Raw genomic sequence first — 19676 nt, 5'->3', positions numbered from 1 at the left:
TGTGCTAAGCGCTGGCTGGACATATTATATGCCTACATAATCTTCATGACCCATATTCCAAATCACGTCTTTTAATATAACTGAATACATTCACTAGATATAGTAATATCGGTTGTTAAAACATTTTTACTATTATAAGAGGCTGGTGAAGTTAGCAAGAAATGGTACCAATGTTCATAGTATATTTGTATTTAGGAATCATTTTTACAGAAAACAAAGGTGAATTTTTTAATAGAAAAGATGCCATATTTTAATAGAAGACCACCATTTATCAGAATGCATACCAAAATACTACAACAAATTGGTCTTCAACAGAAACAGCACAATGACAGAAAACTTGATATGCTACACCTCTGAGGAGTCTGCAACCAGGCTAATTGGAAATCAACACACAACTCCCACTACCCCACACACAAATATGTACAGGTTATATAAGCCAAGATTTAGAAAACACATTGGAAGAGGAGGGACACACCCACATATGTATTTGTGCGCATGTTTTCCTTGAACACATATAACATTGTTTTCTTTTGTTTTACTCAATTCAAAGAAATTCTTGATCTAAAATTATTTTATGCTTAACACTATACCAAGGAAATACCATAAAGCAAGTTTACATTTTCCTGGGAGCTGTTTGTTGCAAGTAAAAAATGTTTTGCAATTTTTTAGTGTAAAAAATCCATATAAAAACAGGAGTTGTTATATAGTGCTTGCCATTTGTGTTAAAAATTACCAAAAAGCTTTATACAGGACTATTATACATTACAGAAGAGGAATATCAATGAAGAGGTAATCAGTGCTTCCAAACTTTTCTAACTGTTATACAGGGGAGATCTAAAGAGTCCAACATATTTAGATTTATAAGGAATTGTTTTCTTCCCTCTGATAATGTGCTCCCTGAATAAAGAAAAACCCCACAGACACACTGCCTTCTATTCAACTACAGCCACCTTCCAGGGGTGCTGACACACAAGGGCTCTTCTACTGGACCCTACAGTTCTCACTGCCCTTGGACTCGGGGCCAGCTTCTGGGCTGGGAGCCAGCCGGCCTTGCTTGGCCCTCAGGCCCTCCCTGGGGCTGTCAGCCGAACTTCTCTCGGGAAGGTTACTGATGGAGAGAGATCTGGTGGTGGGTTCTCGGAGGGCAGTGCCTGAATCCACTGGGCTCTGTTGAGTAACCTTGACCTGCAACACAAGCGTCGTTGTTAGAGGTTTAAATCACATTCACATTTCTACAACACGAAAAATCAAGCACTTAGATCACCAAATTTGAAGTTAAATTCTTCTTCTAGGAGTTGTACACAGTTTTACTATTTCTTCTTCCCCGAAAACAGGCCCCCATCTAACAGAGAAGCTAGAGAAAAGAGTCGGACACAACCTCTGACCAGCCAGCCGCCTTGCAAGCTTCCCTTGACACCTCTGACGGCCGCAAACTCACTCCCAAGGCCAGTGTGACATTCTCAGGTCAGAAGGTACGCTCTTTGAGGGCAAAGACTATGTCCTCTTTACCTTTGCATGCATAGTGCCCAGAATATGCCTACCTGGCAAACATTCAATATTTGCCTAAATAAGAACCCAAAGCAGCTTCCATTTATCTTAACTGAGCCCCTGCTGTCATTCAAATGAACGTATTCCAAACGAGTAATACCACCTTCATAGAGTGGAAGCTTTACTTACAACATTTAAAAGACCTAGAACCTCTTCCTCACATACCAGCATTTTAATCATTCCCCTTACATTGCTGTTTTATTCCCATATTTGGTTTATGGCAGAAGGGCAGCTATCTAAAAATAAAGTCCAGAAAAAAGTAAATTCCCTTTCTGATGTCCTGCCTTTTAAGAGAAAGAGGGAATATCAAAAATGCGAGACTTTAAGAAGTAGATGAAAGGGCAGGGTAGCTGGTAAAGTCGAGATATTTTTGAGGTTTCCATGGTAGCGAAAAAAGATATGGGGTCGGGAAAGAGAAAGAAGAGCACGACAGAGGAAGCACAGAAAAAACGTCACTTAACCAAAGTGAAAGGCAAGAGTAGACAATTCAGGTAGGAAGATTTGTAAAAGAGAAAGAGGAAGGACTCTTAACAAGGGTGCTCAGCACAAACGTGCTCAGTACCAAGCCTGATAAGCGGCTATGGAACACGTCACTCCCTGCGCAACGGACTGCCGGTGACCTCCTTCTGAAGCAGTAAGAAGAAAGAATGGAAATTATTTCCCCGTTTATATTCTTTCCATAGGAAGTACGTGGTCTTAAAAGGCAGCTAAATACTCTTCATTACAGAAAACATAGTAAATCTGGCCGACAGATCAGATCCCTGGAAAGCCTGCCTCTACCTCAGAGGATGTGCAGGACATTTAAAAGGAGCAGCCTTGAAGGATTAGGACTTAATGGAAAATTACTGTCCATGGAAAGTTGAAGGAAAAAAACCCAGAGTTTTACTGGCACTCCTTTTTCTTTTCCTCTTTTTTTTTTAGAGTAGAAAGTGATACAAAAACACACTTCCCTTGAACCCAACAGCTGCAGGAGAATCAAACCTTTAGATTCACCATTAAAAGCAGGGGGATGGAGAGATCAAGCTGGGGAAAGAGAATTTAAGCTACTCAATTCCTGAAACCCAATTAAATAGCCAAAGCCCACCCTTTGGCCTCCCCCTCTAGGCTCAATTTCTTTGATTCTGAATTGACGAAACTGTAGCCGGTGATCAGAGTTTACACTATGGACTTGATCCTCATGTTGGTTAGTTAGCCTCAGACTCACCCATAACTAGGTGAGGTCGGACTTACCAGGTACTTAAGCTATTAAGTGCACCCATACCCTGACTGTCTTACAAACTGTGTCTGCAGCCACAGTGGGGAGAGGGCAGGTATGCAAATGGCTCATTGGAAATGAATCTCATTAGTAGGAAAAATAGCTAAGATCCCATGAAACTGCTGACCGACTCTGTGGTGACGGCCTCACCATCATCTTCTACAATTAGTGGACGGTCCTCTGGAGCTGACTACCAACCCTAGATTCAGATCAAGTTTACACACAATCACAACTCCCTTGTTCCCAGCAAACTGGGAGCTCTGGGCTTATTCATCCCAGAGACATAACAGAGAGTGATCCTCACCTAATCCGCATTTTACCCATGTTCCCCTTTGAACTTGTCAGATGTCACTAAAGGTTCCATTAAACGATCTAGGAAATCTCTCAACACTCAGCCAGTGACTTCAGGCAAAGGCTCATAATCCCAAGTTTCTAAGCAACTGCTTTAGGAAACGACACCTTGCTCTCTCTTTTTTCAAACTGAATGATGAAATATGCTCAACAAATGAGGCAAGCATTTTATAAGGTGATTCAGAAAATGCTGAATTAAATTAAAAATCAATAGGCTGGGACTTCTCTGGTGGCGCAGTGGTTGAGAATCCGCCTGCCAACGCAGGGGGCACGGGTTCGATCCCTGGTCCAGGAAGATCCCACACGCCGCGGAGCAACGAAGCCTATACACCACAACTACTGAGCCTGTGCTCTAGAGCCCGTGAGCCACAACTACAGAGCCTGCGTGCCGCAACTACTGAAGCCCATGCGCCTAGAGCCCGTGCTCCACAGAAAGAGAAGCCACCGCAATGAGAAGGCTGCGCACCGCAACGAAGAGTAGCCCCCGCTCGCCGCAACTAGAGAAAGCCCGCACGCAGCAACGAAGACCCAACACAGCCAAAAATAAATAAAATAAATTTATATATATTAAAAAAAAATCAATAGACCGGGTTTCAAAGGCTTACATCTAATCACGAAGTCCCCTATAACCTTCTTTCAAGAGGAACCACCCTCCATTCATGTGCACAGTGCACAAAATTGCTTAGCAATTCATAACCACTGGTGCCTACTGCAGCCTGTAGCTAAAGCAAGCACACAAGTCTGCAGGCAACCATGGTTATTGCTCTGTCCTCAGCAGATGTGACAGCAGCGTGGAGAGCAGGCCCCCTAGCGTGCAAAGCTCTCTTTCTTAGATAGTAAGTCTAAACTCCACATGGAAACTGCTTTAAATAACATCAATTCCTCATAAAAGAAGGGAAAAATGACCCATATGATGACTTCATGAGGTGATTTCCTAACACACCTTTAAACATCTATTATTGCAATCACTTCAGGACATCCACAGCTCCATTCATTCAACAAATATCTCTATTAGACATGAGGACACAGGTAAACTGTAAACATAACCAGGAACATCACAGAAGTCATACTGGAACTCAGATATTTAGGCGAGTAATTACAGGAAAGTGAGCTGCCGTGAAATAGCAGGAGGTACAGGGTACTACCTATGTATCATGATTTCCTGTTTTAAAAGAGCCAAATGCTTCATTTCAGGAATTAGCTTGCGGTTAATAGCTTTAGTCAAACCTGGAAGCTTCACTCTTTAAAGGGGCTGGTTACTTTATGGAGAAGCTGTTCCTATAGTCCCTTGGAAAGTCAGGACCTACTCCAGCGTGCTCTTCAGTGTTCTACTGCTACCAGCATCCAAGAGTTAAATCCAGATGTGAGTGAGCGAGCGAGTGAGGGAAAAAAAAGATAAAAAGGGGGCTGGAGGGGTGGGGATGGGGAAGAAATTTGCACAAAACAGTAGAATATTTCTAATACAAGTCATGAATGGGCCCATTTTAATAAGTGAAAGAAAACCTCAGACCCTTCTTCCTCACTCCTGAGTTAATCAAATTTTTATTATAATGTAAGTTATGAACAAACTTAATAGTAGGCATAAATTCCTTAATCCTTAAAGCCCTTATACAGCAACATAGCAAACATGTGCATATATGTTCTTGCTTTGATGCAACTAATCACCAGTGTCTTTGTATTGGGTGTCTAAAATCCTACTGAGGAGCATGCCTGCCCACTTAAGAATTACTACATTACACAAATAGGGTTACTACACTTTCAAAGCTTTGTTGGCTGGTTCAAGGTAATCATTGAATACTTAAACTCTGACAAGTAAGCAATCAAAGTAAAATCACGACATTAAAAAAAAAAAAAAATCTGTGATGCATTCTAGAAACTTCCAACAAGATTCCTGCAATCCCTAGTTTGAGAAACAATGGGAAAAGATCAAGACTGGAGCTGAGAGAGAGTAGGTGTTAAGTCTGGGCAGGTTCAATCTTCGTAAGTCTTACTTTCTTCCTCCTTTTATAATACTGCTTACTAGGAGAGTACAATAAAATAAGAAAATAAAACTTGAGTTCCATAAAATACATATACTTTGCATACATAAGTGGTAGATGCTGGTATGGATTATTGTAACGGGACAAAGATCTGTGAAGCAAATATCCTCTATGCTTTAAATAACGTGACTGGGCTGTCTGCAAGGTGCAGAGAGGTCCCTAAGATCCCAGCCCTCCCTACCCTCAACAATCAAACTAGAGACATCCATAAACAGAGCTACTTTCTCCAGATATCTACTGAAATACGTGCTTTTTGTAGAAAGTAAAGGAATAATAAAACACAAAGAGTCAGCAGCTGGGGGGCAGATGGGTGAGAGGGAAAACTGTGAAGCAAGCAATGACCAGTACCCATGCCAAATCCTTCGATGGTACTGCCCGAAACTTTCTTACAGACCCTCTGAGCTCTGATCTAACAACGCCAATTCCCGCCGAACAATTTATAAGTGGCCCGCTGGGTCAAGGACAAGTGCGGCAGGGTAATGTGATGTTTATCCTCGCATCTGCTCGCTACTTTCCTCACTACTGACTTCTTTATACCCCCGGGGGAAGGTCAGACTTTGAAGAGCTCCTGAGTCAGAGGGCGCAGTGTCAAACCCTTGCCCAGATAATGCTGTCACTTCCTGGATTTCAAACGGTAGATACATGTTCACAGTAGTTTACCTTTTGTGATCTGTTGCCACCAGCTGTTGGTTTGGAGGTCTCAGCGAGATTTTCTTTGTCGAGACTTAGGGGGGATGGTGCTAACTTCTGTGCAGCAAGGCGGGGGCTGGTCCTTGTCACCATGGTTGTTCTCCGCAGGATGTACGGGCTAGTCTTTCCTGTTGGGATGTCGGCAAACCCTAAAGGCAAAAAGCTGCCTGTCAACACTGCTGGCTCCAATTCTATCTACGGTGGGAGTACTACTCACTAGGTAAAGTTTGAACAAGGATAAGGGTGACTCCGAAAACACTTTCTCCTAGCCACAGTGGACAATGGACACACTTTATTCATAGTTACCCTGGAGTCATCAAATTGAATAAATCACTAACAGGTTTTTTCTTATTAGAAACGTAAGAAACCACATGGGGAAAATAACATTAAACAGAAAAAATTTTTCCTGCTTCTTTTATGTGGATGTCTTAACTCGCACTTTTCTAAGAAGAACACACCAGCAGGCCTTCCTGTAAGATTTGGATTAGAGGAGGAAACAATGGGTGAAATGGAAAGGAAAGAGATAAAAGAAAAGGTCTGCTCTTGTTGAAAGGAGGAAAATGTGAAATGGTAGCAGCTACTTGAGGCAACTACCCTCAGGCAGAAAAACTATGTGGGAGGAGAGACTTGACCTTGCTTTGCACTCATCACCTCCTTCCACAGAGGGAACTGACAGCACCTGTGATGACTGAGCGGCGAAGGGCAATGCCAAGAATACTTAAAGAAAGCATGTCACACACAGCATTAAAGTACCTACCGTAACTACAGCAGCATGTGGTTTTGCTTTGTTTTTAACCCTTTAACTACAAATAAAAAACAGAAACGAGAAAGAGATAGCTAACTATTTAGGGGTTTGATTTCCTAAAGCCTAGAGTTACTCAGAGCAGTGCTTCTCAAACTATCTATGGCAAAAAATTGGTTTTGATATTTTGCGGGGGAGGGGTGGGAAGTAATTTCCCATCTGCTGTGGAATGATACTTTTGTATAGTACAATAAGAATGAATCTAATAGAGAACTGATTATGTGCTTGAATGTTGCAACAATAGCAAAGGGCTATGAAAATTTCAAACTCTTACTCTTGATTTCTATACATTGTTTTGATCATGGAGCAGTAACAAAAGTTCCTAGACTGGCCCTAATCTCTGGGCCGCACTTGGAGCACCAGTGGGTTTCAAAAAAAAAAAAGTGGTAAGTGGCTTCAGCCAGGGGTCCAGCATCATCAGGCCCATCCTCTAGCTCACCCACTACCTGGGGGTCACACAGGACTGAAGGTGGGAAAGCTCGAAGGGTGTCTTTGACTTGGGGATTTTTCAACACAGAAATGCCAATTTCTAAACAGGTTTTTGACAGCCATTTTTCAAATCTCCTAGTACTTTTGGTACTGTGACATGAGTAATTAGATCTTAGCCATTCTCTCATGACAGAAAAGAAAGTATATACCTTACCAATTTAACAGTGGACTATTGCTTCTGAAGGTCAACGAGTACTGATACACAATAACCTAAAAAATAAATGCTTCTGTCTTTTTGTATGTGAATTTTTATGAGCACTTTCAAAAGAACACAAATACTTTTTGAATTATGAGTACCTTTCTTTACAACTTCTGGAAGTCCCTCTGGCTCAGGCTCAGCGTCTTCTGCATCCTCTGCAGGATGAATACCACTTTTGACTGCTTTCCTGCTTTTTTTAGAAAATTTCTCTGGTGTAGAAGGTGTGGTTTCTCCCCCATCCTCCCGAATCCCACCGGACCTTTGCCTCTTGCCTGAAGCTTTATTTTGGCCAGATGATAACTTCTTTTCAGTAGCAGAAGGGACTGGGGATGGTCCTGGAACAACTGAATTCAGCGAAGGAGAACTTCGAAGATTAAGTTTAGATTGTTGTGAACTCAGACGGGCAACCTGTGTTTCTAACATCTCTTTGGCTTTCTCTAATTTCTCATGGCTTATAAGCAGGGAACAGTATTTATCCAGGTATTCGTCTGCCTCCTTGGTTTTCTCTTCAAGGGTTTCTTTCAGTTCTTTCATCTCGGTCATTAATTCATCAACATTAGCATCCACAACAGTACCTGTCAAAAATAAAGCGACACATCATTTGTAACTTGACGCTTCTCTGATTAACACTGGGCATCAGCAAGCAGATAACCTTAGACTTGCTTCTTGATTTTTATTTTTGGGAAGAGTGGCAGAAGGTCTATCTGTATATGTGCTTATAGTTCTTGTTTGGGAGGGATCATATCAACATACATATTCTACTGAGTTACATACTTATTGGGATAGCTTAAACATAACCCACCAAAATCTCAAACTCATATTTCAGCCAATCCATCAAACCTCCTTGTAGTTATCATATGACATCAAATGAATTAATTTATTACATCCCCGATTTTCCCGTCCGTCCTTTCTATTGTAAGGGAATGAACAGTAAAAGTCGAAAGAGAATATAAAGTCACTGCTGTAATGGCTTTGGGAGATAGGAAAGGGCCAGTGACGAGACAAGGCCAAAGAAGTTCTGAAAACCATTTGGAGGCAATGGAGGATCTGATGGACAAGGGCTTGAGGGATACTATAAGGGAAGAGGTCTCAGTAACTTACAGCTGCCTGGTTGGCACTGATTCCATTAGAGACACTCCCTGGAGCCCCAATCCATTCTGAGTACTCTTCTCAGGAGGCAAGACTGTTGACCTCCCACCCGTGCCAATTTATGTATGGTCCAAAAGAGGCACTTATACTATGCTTGCCATCATCTATCCACACAGAAAAAGCATTCCACTCTGGGGGCATACGTGGAGAAAAGTGGCAGGAAGAGTTGTCATTTCTTTTTTATTTCACCTCCATACCCAAAAATATAGCCCCCAACCCTTCCATTTAGTTGACCCACCAGGATGGGCCAAGGACAACCAGAATCAGCTGTTTACAAATTACCAATGCCAGCTCACATGCCCGTCTTCCTTTACATTAGAACTACATCATGGACATCCACATGAAAAACTCTTCTTGGAAAGGCTCATTAGCAGAAAGGGCTACCAGTTTTTTGTATGTTTTATAGAACAGAAGATGCAATAATTCTGTTTTTAAAATGCAGGCTTCATTCTGAATCCTATTAATGACCCCAAGCTAAGCACAAAATTCTGAAGTTGGAAAATGCTGAAAACGGCTAACTGCTGAAAATCAGCATGCAGTCATAGAACAGAGCACTAACGACACTTCCCATGCAGACACACCGTAAGTGTATGATTCACTAGTGGAAAACAGTCTGGGTTCACTGATGTACCCAGTTAACACCGACCTGCTTTCTGTTTCTCTTGCGCAGCTTCAAGATGAGATACCTCTTTCTGCAACATCCCCTTTTCTTCTTCCAGCTGTTTACAGGATTTGATCAACAACTTTATTTTCCCCTGGGCACGATCGTTTTCCTTCTTCAACTTATCTGCATATTTTAGATTTTCCATCTACAAAACAGAAGTAATTCCACTTAAAACCTCGAGCTGCTTTTCATAAGCATATGGAAAAATAATAAGATATAATTAAGAATCATATGCTGTAAATTTAAGAACTATTATCTTCAAAACAATTCATCTTCTCTGCGCAGTGTCCTAAGTCCCCCCAGTAGACACTGTGGTTTTGTCACTCCCTTTCTTAGTATCAGCAAGCATCAGTCACAGTTCTTAACATAATGTCCTATTAAGTAGCCCACTATGTCTGTGTTTATCCAATAGGAATCACACCGGGAGGTAGGGGCCAAGGGTCCATGCACATATTCTTGGTAGGCCAAACACTCTAGATGACAGAATTGTTCCCTTTTGTGATCTGTGCTGTTGCACAATTTCAATACCTAAGATGGCATTTGTTTCGTCACACCAATTGACACTACCAATGGCTCACAACACAAATTTAAGGCCAAATGATATTATGGTTTACAATACAAATTTAAATTTTATAGCAGCTCAAACAAAAAGTGAATAGAATGGTGGCAGAATTATGTCATCAAGCACTTCTCAGTAGAACATGTTCACAGTTCCTTAAGCACAATTGCAAAATCAAAAAAAAAAAAGCTCTGAAAATGATTTCTAGGCAAAACTTGACTTGAACAGATATGAAGGAATTTATTCCTTTATTTATCCCACCTTGTAAAAATATTCATACATTTTGCTGTAGAAATATGTATTTGATTATGAAGTATTACCCCAAGATTTTGATGGGACATTATGTAATATGTGGCATATGCATTGTATTATGCAATATCTAAGAAATGCAGAATTGTAAAACAATCTAGCTCTAAGAGTTTCTGATAGGAGATCATGAACATATAAAGGCAGACCAAACTATTAAAAAAAAAAAAAAGAAGAACCTGAGCATCGCATTCATGTTACAAGTAGATTTCATTCTTCGCACATTTCACCTTGAAATAATTTATTAGCAATGTAAATCTGCGCTTTCAGAACTTTCTATTTCTGATTCCAACAGTAATTGGATTAGAGATAGATTTAATTCAATTTCAACAATGCTGGGACTTCCCTGGTGGTCCAGTGGGTAGCCCTCCACGCTCCCAATGCAGGGGGCCTGGGTTCGATCCCTGGTCAGGGAACTAGATTCCACATGCATGCCACAACTAAGAAGCCCGCATGCCGCAACTAAGAAGTCCACATGCCACACCTAAAGATCTTGCATGTTGCCACGAAGATCCCACATGCCATAACTAAGACCCAGCGCAGCCAAAATAAATAAATAAATAAGTAAATAAATAAAGCAATGCTTATCAACTTCTACTTCATTAAAATTATATAAGATTTGTATAGACTCAACTAACAATGTACCATTTTGTACACGGCATATATATAAATAGACATTCCCCACAGTACAACTGTCGAAGATTAAAAAAAAGGAGAAAGTGAGTAAATTAAAACTTAGACCTGAAGCTACTTCTGCCTTGTTATTAAACCTAACATCTCTCATTTTGTAGCAACAGGACATTATTGATCATTAATGTTATTTTGCACTTAGTTTGTATTTTACTGGTATATTTCCTTCACCTTGATCATTGTATAAGAGCTGTAAACATAAGAAATCTATACCTAGTTTTCTGACCTTTACTGAAAAATATTTATTTTCCAGGTTCATATTGTACATTCTGGATGGTATTCGTTTTATGAAAAGAATTTTGTGGGTATCAAAACAGCCTCCCTCTCCAGGTAGAATTGCTGTAGCACCTTCTACAGTCTCACAATACTGAGATGAGGGCTCACCTCCTTTTTTTTATAAAGAAAAAAGTTTTATGGTCCTTGCATGGAAAAGAAAAGGAGAACATACACATATGTGTACCTGACCAAGTGCTTGATCTCCCCATAAGCCATGGTAAAGTGGGTTTGGTGACAGCAGTGAACCTGAAGACCAGTCATGCAAGACTTTCACCACCAAATTATTATTATCTACACCTGGAGGGGCCTGCCCTGATCTGTTATTGGCTTGCTCTTCATATCCATCTCAAGAAGTTTCTGACATCCTCTACTCTGAAAGGATTCACTGAGCAATGAATGAAGTTTATTCAAGCTATGGAACTGCAGGCTATCCTCTAATTTTTAAAAACAACTCAGCAGACAAGTGATGAATGGTATTATTTATGATAACAAAAAACTTTTTTCATGAAAATTAAAATGAAAGCACTTAATTTCATACTGTTAAAACCACTGTTAGACGTATGAACCATTCTAAGTCATGAAGTAATGATAAGTGAACATACCTTGGTTTTCTTCAATTCTTCTAAAATCTCAGTGGTCACTTTCAGAGAATTATTGAGTTCTTCTTTACTGGACTTTAAGAGGTCTATCTCCACCTTCTGGGAGCTGAGACATTCTTCCTTAGAAGTTAATTTCTCTCGATATGTCTGGATTTCCATTTCATACTAGGGCAGAAAAATGTTACTTTAGCCAGGAGGCTCAGGTGAAAATATTGTAAAGAAAACAAACAAAAAAGAAAACTGCTGATCCGGGGACCATTTCAAATGGTCTTTGCAACTCCCTTACTATTCTACTCCAAGACGGAAATGTATTTTTAAAAAAATCAAGTCATAAAATAAGACATGTGCAAGTAACTGGTGGAAAGATAGGGAACTTAATAGGATGGGATGTTCACAGGATTATACATCATAATAATAATGCAGAACACTGACCTTCTTGGAAAAAATGCCTCATCACCATGGTCAACACACTCTCTCCAGTTCCCCCAGTCACCAGACCACACATTTTTACCTGTTTGTTTATATCCAGAAGCAAAGCCTGGTGTTTCTTTTCAGCTTCCTGAAGCCGTAGCTGATATTCAGCTATTTCTTCTCTCATCTTCCCTTGCTTTTCCATCTGGTCTTTGTGTACACAATCCAAACTCTTCTTCAGTTCGCTGTTTTCTAGAATGAGCTCCTTCAGTTGACCCTAATGAGAAAAATAATAAAATCATGGGAAGATAATTAAGAGCCTAGATATATATATCAACATCTAGAAAATACTGAATACTGAGTACTGGATATATATATCTATATCTAGAAAATACTGAGTACTGTCTTGCCTGTAATAGTTTACAGGCAAGACAATCGATATAGAATTAGTGCTATAAATCCTTAGCAATGTACAGTCAACACTCTTGTTTCCCCAGATTTCACATTCACTGATTCAACCAACTACAGAACAAAAATATTCCAAAACACAAATTCCAGAAATTTCCAAAAAGCCAAACTTGAATTTGCTGTGTACCAGCAACTTTTTACACAGCATTAACATTGTATTTACAACTATTTAGGTAGTATTAGGTATTTTAGGTAATGTAGAGATGACTTAAAGTATACAGGAGGATGTGTGCAGGTGATATGCAAACACTATGCCATTTTATATAAGGGACTTGAGCATCTGCGGATTTTGGAATCTGGGGAGGGCCTGGAACCAATGCCCCGTGGATACCAAGGGATGACTGTATTCACTTTAAATGGGGATTTCACCTCCAGTGGCAATTTCCTTTGCTCCAGCCCAAGGTTACATCCACGGGGAACACAGAGTCTCTGAAACCTGGACTTCGCTACTAAAACACTCTGGACCAAACCCTCCTAGGCTCCCAGGCTCACTTATTTAAGTACTTCTAGTGCAGTAATTTCTTGACCTCATTAGCAGCATCACCACCACCTTCACACTCAAGCCCCTCCAGACTTACGTTTTCTTCCTTGGCCAGCTTAGATTCCATCTTCTATCAGTTTAAGAATTTCCCTCCAAAGGCCCCCCACTCTTCTGCCCTTCTCTCCCTTCACTGTGCAGGACTATCAAAAGTGCAGCCCTAGGGCTTCCCTGGTGGCGCAGTGGTTGAGAGTCCGCCTGCCGATGCAGGGGGCGCGGGTTCGTGCCCCAGTCCAGGAGGATCCCACATGCCGCGGAGCGCCTGCGCCCGTGAGCCATGGCCGCTGAGCCTGCGCGTCCGGAGCCTGTGCTCCGCAACGGGAGAAGCCACAACAGTGAGAGGCCCGTGTACCGCAAAAAAAAACAAAACAAAACAAAACTGCAGCCCTAGAGGTATCTGGCTTCTCCGTGCCTGACCCCAAATAGCTGTTTCTATACGTGTTTATATACATGCTGTGTCTACTTCCTCAGCAACCGTTCACCCTCAACCCACTCCAACCTGCTTTCATCCCAGCTCCTCCTGAAATGGCTTTTCACGGCATCGTTAAGCTCCATGTTGCAAATCCCAGGAGCACTCCTCAGCCCTCATCTCATTCGACCTCCAGGTAGAATGTGCTGCCGCTGACCACTCCTTTGGTCTTGAGACAGCCTCCATGCGTGGCTTCTAGAACATGACACTCTCCTGGTTTGCCTCATCTTGTCTTCTCAGTTTCTTTGCTGGTTCTTCCTCACCCTACATGCTGGAGGGCATCTGGGCTAGGCCCTGAGCCATCTTCTCTTCTCCATCTATGTTTTCTACCATTCCCATAATTTTTTAAACACTACCTATATTCTGAACTAGCCCAATTCATGTATCCACCCTAAACGTTTCCTTCAATCTCCAACCTCATGTATTTGGTGTCACTTTAGATTCTACTCTAGTTCTTTACCATGCCTTCCTACTGCTCCAACCTTCTTTCCTATTATTTTCCATCTGACTCCAGACACAATGGCTTCCTTTCCATTTCTAAAATGTACAAAGATTTTTCTAATTTCAGAGATTCTACCACTCTGCTCTCTAGGCCTAGAAGGCTCCTTCGTCTGCCCTGTTCTCCACGTGGCTGACTCCTTGCCTTGCACGTGACATTCTCTGGCCACGCCATCTAAATTAGGTTCTTCCTTACCCCACACTCCACTTCCCAAATATTCTGCCGTGAAGAATCTTGTTTCCTTTATAGCACTTAACAGTTTATGATTATTTGATATATTTCCTATTTAATGATTTATTGTATGTCAGGATGGTAAGTTCTATGGGTGCAGGAAGAACCACAGGACAGCTATCACCCTCCATTCTATCCTCTGACCTTAGCCGTGTTTATAGAATGAATAAAGCCATTGCAGACTAACAAACTCATATGTATGGCCTTGAGGCTGAACACCTAGCTTTCCTTTTTAGTAGAGCCTATAAATGAAAGACAAATAACAATATACTTGGGATACTCCCAAGCTGCTCAGTACCAAAGGAGATTTTAGCAGATGCAGGACTCAAATATCATCCATAGGAACTCCTTCCACACAGCATTGCCAGAAAATTCCATGAGCCAATTGCTGAGATTAAATGCCAAAGCTTTTCAATGTTCATTAGATTAAATACCGCATTTAAAGAAAAGCACTAACTTCCCCAACTCCTTATACAGGCCATTACAATTATCGTTTCAACTTTTTGTGATTACTCTGGGTCATAATCACAATTATATTTTGCTGTCCTTTTCTGAGAATTACTTAGGGATGAAGTTGCACAAGGACTACATGAATATAGGAGTGTTTACCATTTGCATGCATGGTAGCTGCTACCTAAGACTTGGTGTTGAAGAGATTCAGGAGAAAGCGCATGAATCAGCAATGTCTATTAGGGGACCAGCAGTGGGAGTGGCAGCCCAAACGCTATAGTTCTGCCACAACCTGCCCTAAAGTAGCACCCCAAGACTGCTCCAACTTTACATCTTACTATGACTTTCTTTCTGTTACTTTGTTAGTTCTTTGCAAGATCAGTGCATTTGTCTCTAGCAAGTTCTGGCTTGTAATCTGTGGCAGGCTAGGACAACAGCCTACTGAAAGCAGCATGAAATCCATTTCTGGTATGCATTAATGTAGTTACAAGGGTCATCTTCTATGAAAAAAATATTTGGGCTCCATGACAGGTATTTTCATGTGTTCAGGGGCCTCGCCTGACTCCTTCCGGGCTCACGACAGTGCTGGATGGCGAAAATTACTGCAGGTCTGATCGTGACATGAGCTTGGGTTACTCTTTTCAAAAGCTAAAAAAAAAGTTTAGTACACTACAGAAGGTCTTAACAAAAACAAACAAGGAGAGAGTGCACAAGAATTATCAGAGTGTAATGAATCTGTCACAGAGAAACTTACTTTTCTGCTCTTCATTTCTTCCGACACTAATTTTAAATCTTCAGTTAGCCTGTTTTTCTCCCTACTAAATTCTTCTTTCAGCTCCGTCGTTTTCTGTACCATCGCAAGCATTTCCTTCTGCAGCTCAGTTTCCTTCACAGTCATTGTGTTTACCTGAAATTTCCTCTTCGTTAGGATCTGCTTATAGTTGTCCGTTTGATCAAATTAATCACTCTTATATGGCATGTTCACGACATTCGCTTTAGCCTCCAATAATAAAATAAAACCCAGCTAATTCTCCCTTTACTAATCCACTCAACTAATATTCTCAAAACCTACTGGTAAGCTTACCTTTTCTTCTCTGCAAGACTTAATAAAAGAAAACAATAAGGAAAGGAATGACAAAGAAAGATAATATTACCAAGTCTTAAAATCCTTCATAGAAGTAAAGATTTGAATTAAACTTAAATATCAGAGATTGTATGAGGCAGTGACTTTATCAGCTCTTGGATCTCTTACTAATTCTCCAATGCCATGCTAAAATGCAAGAAACATGACTATGATTCATTAAAACCAGTTAAAGCAGTATTGTTTACATTCGTCCCTGTATCAGATTGAAACAGCCTGGTATAGTTTGTCTGTCTCCACCCATAACTGCCATACAAAAACTTGAAATTCTTGGAAAATACAGAGGTATGATTGATTGTATTTTCTGGACAGTCTCTTAATATTTGTCCAGTAAAAACTTAATTTGAAGGAATCACTTTCCTAGGTCAGTAAGTATAGGGCAAAAATGTAATTTTTCTTTAATATTTGAGCTTCCAGATGGCAGATTTTCCCCTTTAAACACCAGCTAACAGAACAGGAGACTGCCCGAAGAGAAGGTACAAAAGAGGGGCTGAAAGCACAAAATCCCCAGGACATGCCCCGGGAGCCACGAGGGTTCTATCAGTTACAATTGTATCAGTATCTTTAATAGTTCTTTCTCCTAAAGGCAAAAAAAAGGCAGGGCAGCAGCAAAGGGGATCCCTACTGATTCGAACTGATATCTGTTATACTCTCTACAGCAGTGGTTCTCAACTGCGTATGGGTATGGGGGCTACTATTCTGATGTACTGTGAGAAAGGAACCATGCACAACCCAAAAGCTTCTGCCCTGTCCAGGTGCCACAGTGAAAACCATGCCAATCCATACCAGTGCCCCATGGAAGTGTGTGCCAAAGCAAAGGGTCACCACTGCTGGAGCCAACTCAATGTCCCCACAATTCAAGACCCCAAAAGCCTTTACAAAGTTTGGTCCAATACTGCAAAAGCTGTCCAGAAGGAAAGAGAATTCACACAGTGGTTGACCCTCCCGCATGACAACACATTCAAATGTACAGAGATAAAGCCACTTACTTTTTCAACAAAGGACAGTTTTTCCATTTTCGTCAATTGAAGCTCTTTCTCCAGATCCTTGGAAGAATTCTGCAGAGCTTCTAAGGTGTCTTGCAAAGTGTCATTTTTGGATTGCAGCACCTGGGTCTTCTGCTCCAATTCCACCATCAGATTTTCCAGTTTTGTTCTTTGCTCCTCCCAAAGTTGCTGTTCTCCTTCCATCTGGGACAGTTTAGAGACCAGCTGCTCTTGGTCTTGAATATGATTTTTTAGTATCCTGATTTCTTCATCCTTTTTCTCTAGTTTCTGTTTGCCATCTTCTACTTCTTGAATGAGGCCATTCACAGAAGACTGCAAAAGCATGTAATTACTTTTGGCCTCGTCAAGGCCCTGTAGCAGTTGAGCCTTCTCATGTTCAAGGGAATCTACTTGACTACTCAGGCTCTGTTCTTCTACCTTCCAGGTCTCCTGGTCATCACACAAGGCTGCTACTTCCTCACTTAGCTCTTTCAATTGTGTCTGCAGTATCTCCACCACAGCTTTAGATTCTTCTTTCATCTGTTCTTTTTCTTGCTCTTTTTCTTGCAATAGATTTTCAAATGAAGAGTTTAATGTTTCTAATTCAGACACTCGACCTTGCTCTTTTTGTAATTCTTTTGTCAGATCTTCTTTTTCTGACCTTGTATTGACAAGATCTAACTCCAAAGCTCTCAGATTTGGGGCCATCTCCTCTATTTTTGCTTTCAGGGTCTCTACCTCTGCTTTGGACTTCTCAGCCTCAAGAATCACATGCTCTTGGTTTTTTCCTGATACCTCTAGTTCTCTTTCAAGGTTCTCAACTGTATCCTTAAGCAAAGCTGCCTGATGCTCACTTTCCTTAAGTTTTTCTAAGATATGGAGCTGCTTCCTTTCATTAGTATCTAGGTGGACTTTCAGCTTTCCAATGTTATTTCTCAGCTGATGTACTTCCTGCACTGGGGAGTCCAGACTCTGTTCTTCCGCCTTCCAGGTCTCCTGGTCATCACACAAGGCTGCTACTTCCTCACTTAGCTCTTTCAATTGTGTTTGCAGTATCTCCACCACAGCTTTAGATTCTTCTTTCATCTGTATTTTCTCTCGCTCCTTTTCTTCTAATACATTTTTCAATGAAGAGAGTAACGTGTGTAATTCAGACACCTGACCTTGTTTTTCTTGTAGTTGTTTCACCAGATTTTCTTTTTCAGACCGTATGGTGACAAGGTCTAAATCTAAAGCTTTCAGGCTTTCAGTCATCAATTCCATCTGTGTTTTTAGGGTCTCCACCTCTGCTTTGGAATTCTCAGCATCAAGAATCACCAGCTCTTGGTTTTCTTCTGCCATATGCAATTCCCTTTCAAGGGTCTCAACTTTATCCTGAAGCGAGTCGTTCCTACGCTCGCTTTCTTTCAGTTTCTCTGAGATGTGGAGCTGCTTCTTTTCATCGGCCTCAATGCGGACCCTAAGTTGCTCAATGCCTTTTCTCAGCTGGTGCACTTCCTCCTGCGTTGAGCTCAGCCTCACCGCGACCTCGCCTTTCTCCATCAGTGCAGCCTCCAAGGCCTTGGTGACGGTCAGCTTTTCATGCTCCAATTCACTCAGTTTGGTCTGCAGGCTCTCGGATTCCCTTACGAGTGATTTTGTCTCTTTATTCAGTTGTCTGATTTGGTTTTCCAGCTCACTTCTTACCAAAGACAGTGCCTGAGAGTCCTTTTCCAAACTCTGCAGCTGCTCTTGGAGATGTAGATACTCATCTTGATGAGATTCGAGCTCTTGTATTTTCTCCTTCATCTTTTCAGACATCTGATCCAGCTCTTGATTTTCTTTTGACAAAGTATCTAATTCTCCACGAAGCTGGTCTCTCTCACTTGTGACCACCAAGAGTTCTTCCTCAAGACAGTTTATAACTTTCTGCTTATTTTCATTGTCTTTTTCTAAAAACAGCTTCTCTGTTTGAACTACCTCTAAGTTGGCTTCCGCAGAGAGGGCGTGATGCTCTGTGCTACCTCTCTCAGCTTTCACCCTCTGCAGCTCATTTTCCACATTGAGACATCTCTCTCTCCAGTTGTCAGTCACCTTGGCTACCTCATCTTCAATACCTTCATGTGACAATTTATCTGTGCCCATTTCTAAGTTAGAAGTGAGGCCTCCCGAACTTTCTACTCTCTGGTTATCACGAGAAAAGGATTCCAATTTTTCACTGAAATCTGACTTTTCTTTCTTAAGTTCCTCAACTATTTTTTCCAATTCTATACATGCTTCAATCTTGGTAGTTAGTTGTACTTCCTGTAAATTGAGTTTTGAGTCTAACTCTTTGATTTCATTTAGCAAGCTTTCAACTTTTTGGTCACGTTCCTTTATGCCATGAAGTAATCTCAAATTCTCATCTGATGTCTCTTTTACCTGCAGTTGGAGAGTCTGAATGGTTACCTGATTCTCCAGAAAATCCATAGGTACCGAAGCATCAGGACCAGAAAGTGACAATTCGGAAATGCATTCTGAACAGCCCTGGGTTGTGTCTTCCACTGGGGTCCTATGACTGGTTTCTGGGGACTGCTCCCCGGACCACTCTCCTATAAGTTTGATTGCACTGGTCTTAGTTATTTTCTCCATCTCTAGACTGAGGTCCTGCTGAACATCTTTTTCACAAATCTGATGAATCTCATGCTTTGGTGTCCTCTCATTAGTTTCTGAAGTATAGTCTTCCAACTCTCTTATTTCACAGCTATCGTCTCCACCCCGAATAGCCTGTAGTTGTAAGATATAATGAGAAGCCACTTTATTTTTCAAGAAGAATCAAAATAGAATAAATAGGCTGAATTATAGTATTATTTTTGAGAAACTGGCTACTTGCTTCTGCTAAACACATC

At 41.1% G+C, this 19676-nt stretch overlaps 1 protein-coding gene across 2 annotated transcripts in view; it reads right to left on the bottom strand.

Moving 5' to 3' along the window:
* Window positions 1-224: 224 nt before the first annotated feature.
* The window catches only part of CENPF (centromere protein F), a 59552-nt gene continuing 40100 nt past the window's right edge, over window positions 225-19676 (bottom strand). The window contains exons 13-20 of one of the 2 annotated variants that reach the window (XM_022593387.2): window positions 16813-19554; window positions 15437-15589; window positions 12128-12304; window positions 11620-11781; window positions 9169-9331; window positions 7472-7948; window positions 5854-6032; window positions 225-1185 (exon numbers count right to left, since the gene is read on the bottom strand). In XM_022593387.2, coding sequence (XP_022449095.2) covers window positions 982-1185; window positions 5854-6032; window positions 7472-7948; window positions 9169-9331; window positions 11620-11781; window positions 12128-12304; window positions 15437-15589; window positions 16813-19554 — 4257 coding nt within the window. In that variant the 3' untranslated portion in view covers window positions 225-981. The remainder of the gene's footprint in view (window positions 1186-5853; window positions 6033-7471; window positions 7949-9168; window positions 9332-11619; window positions 11782-12127; window positions 12305-15436; window positions 15590-16812; window positions 19555-19676) is intronic. The other variant, XM_089909729.1, reaches the window with a different exon arrangement.

The sequence above is a fragment of the Delphinapterus leucas genome, chromosome 1 (genome assembly GCF_059928025.1).
Source record: "Delphinapterus leucas isolate spDelLeu-1000000601 "Yukka" chromosome 1, BTC_Dleu_Yukka2, whole genome shotgun sequence".
NCBI classification, from domain to species: domain Eukaryota; kingdom Metazoa; phylum Chordata; class Mammalia; order Artiodactyla; family Monodontidae; genus Delphinapterus; species Delphinapterus leucas.
Note: the sequence above shows the minus strand (reverse complement) of the source record. Positions and strands in the feature narration are given on the sequence as shown.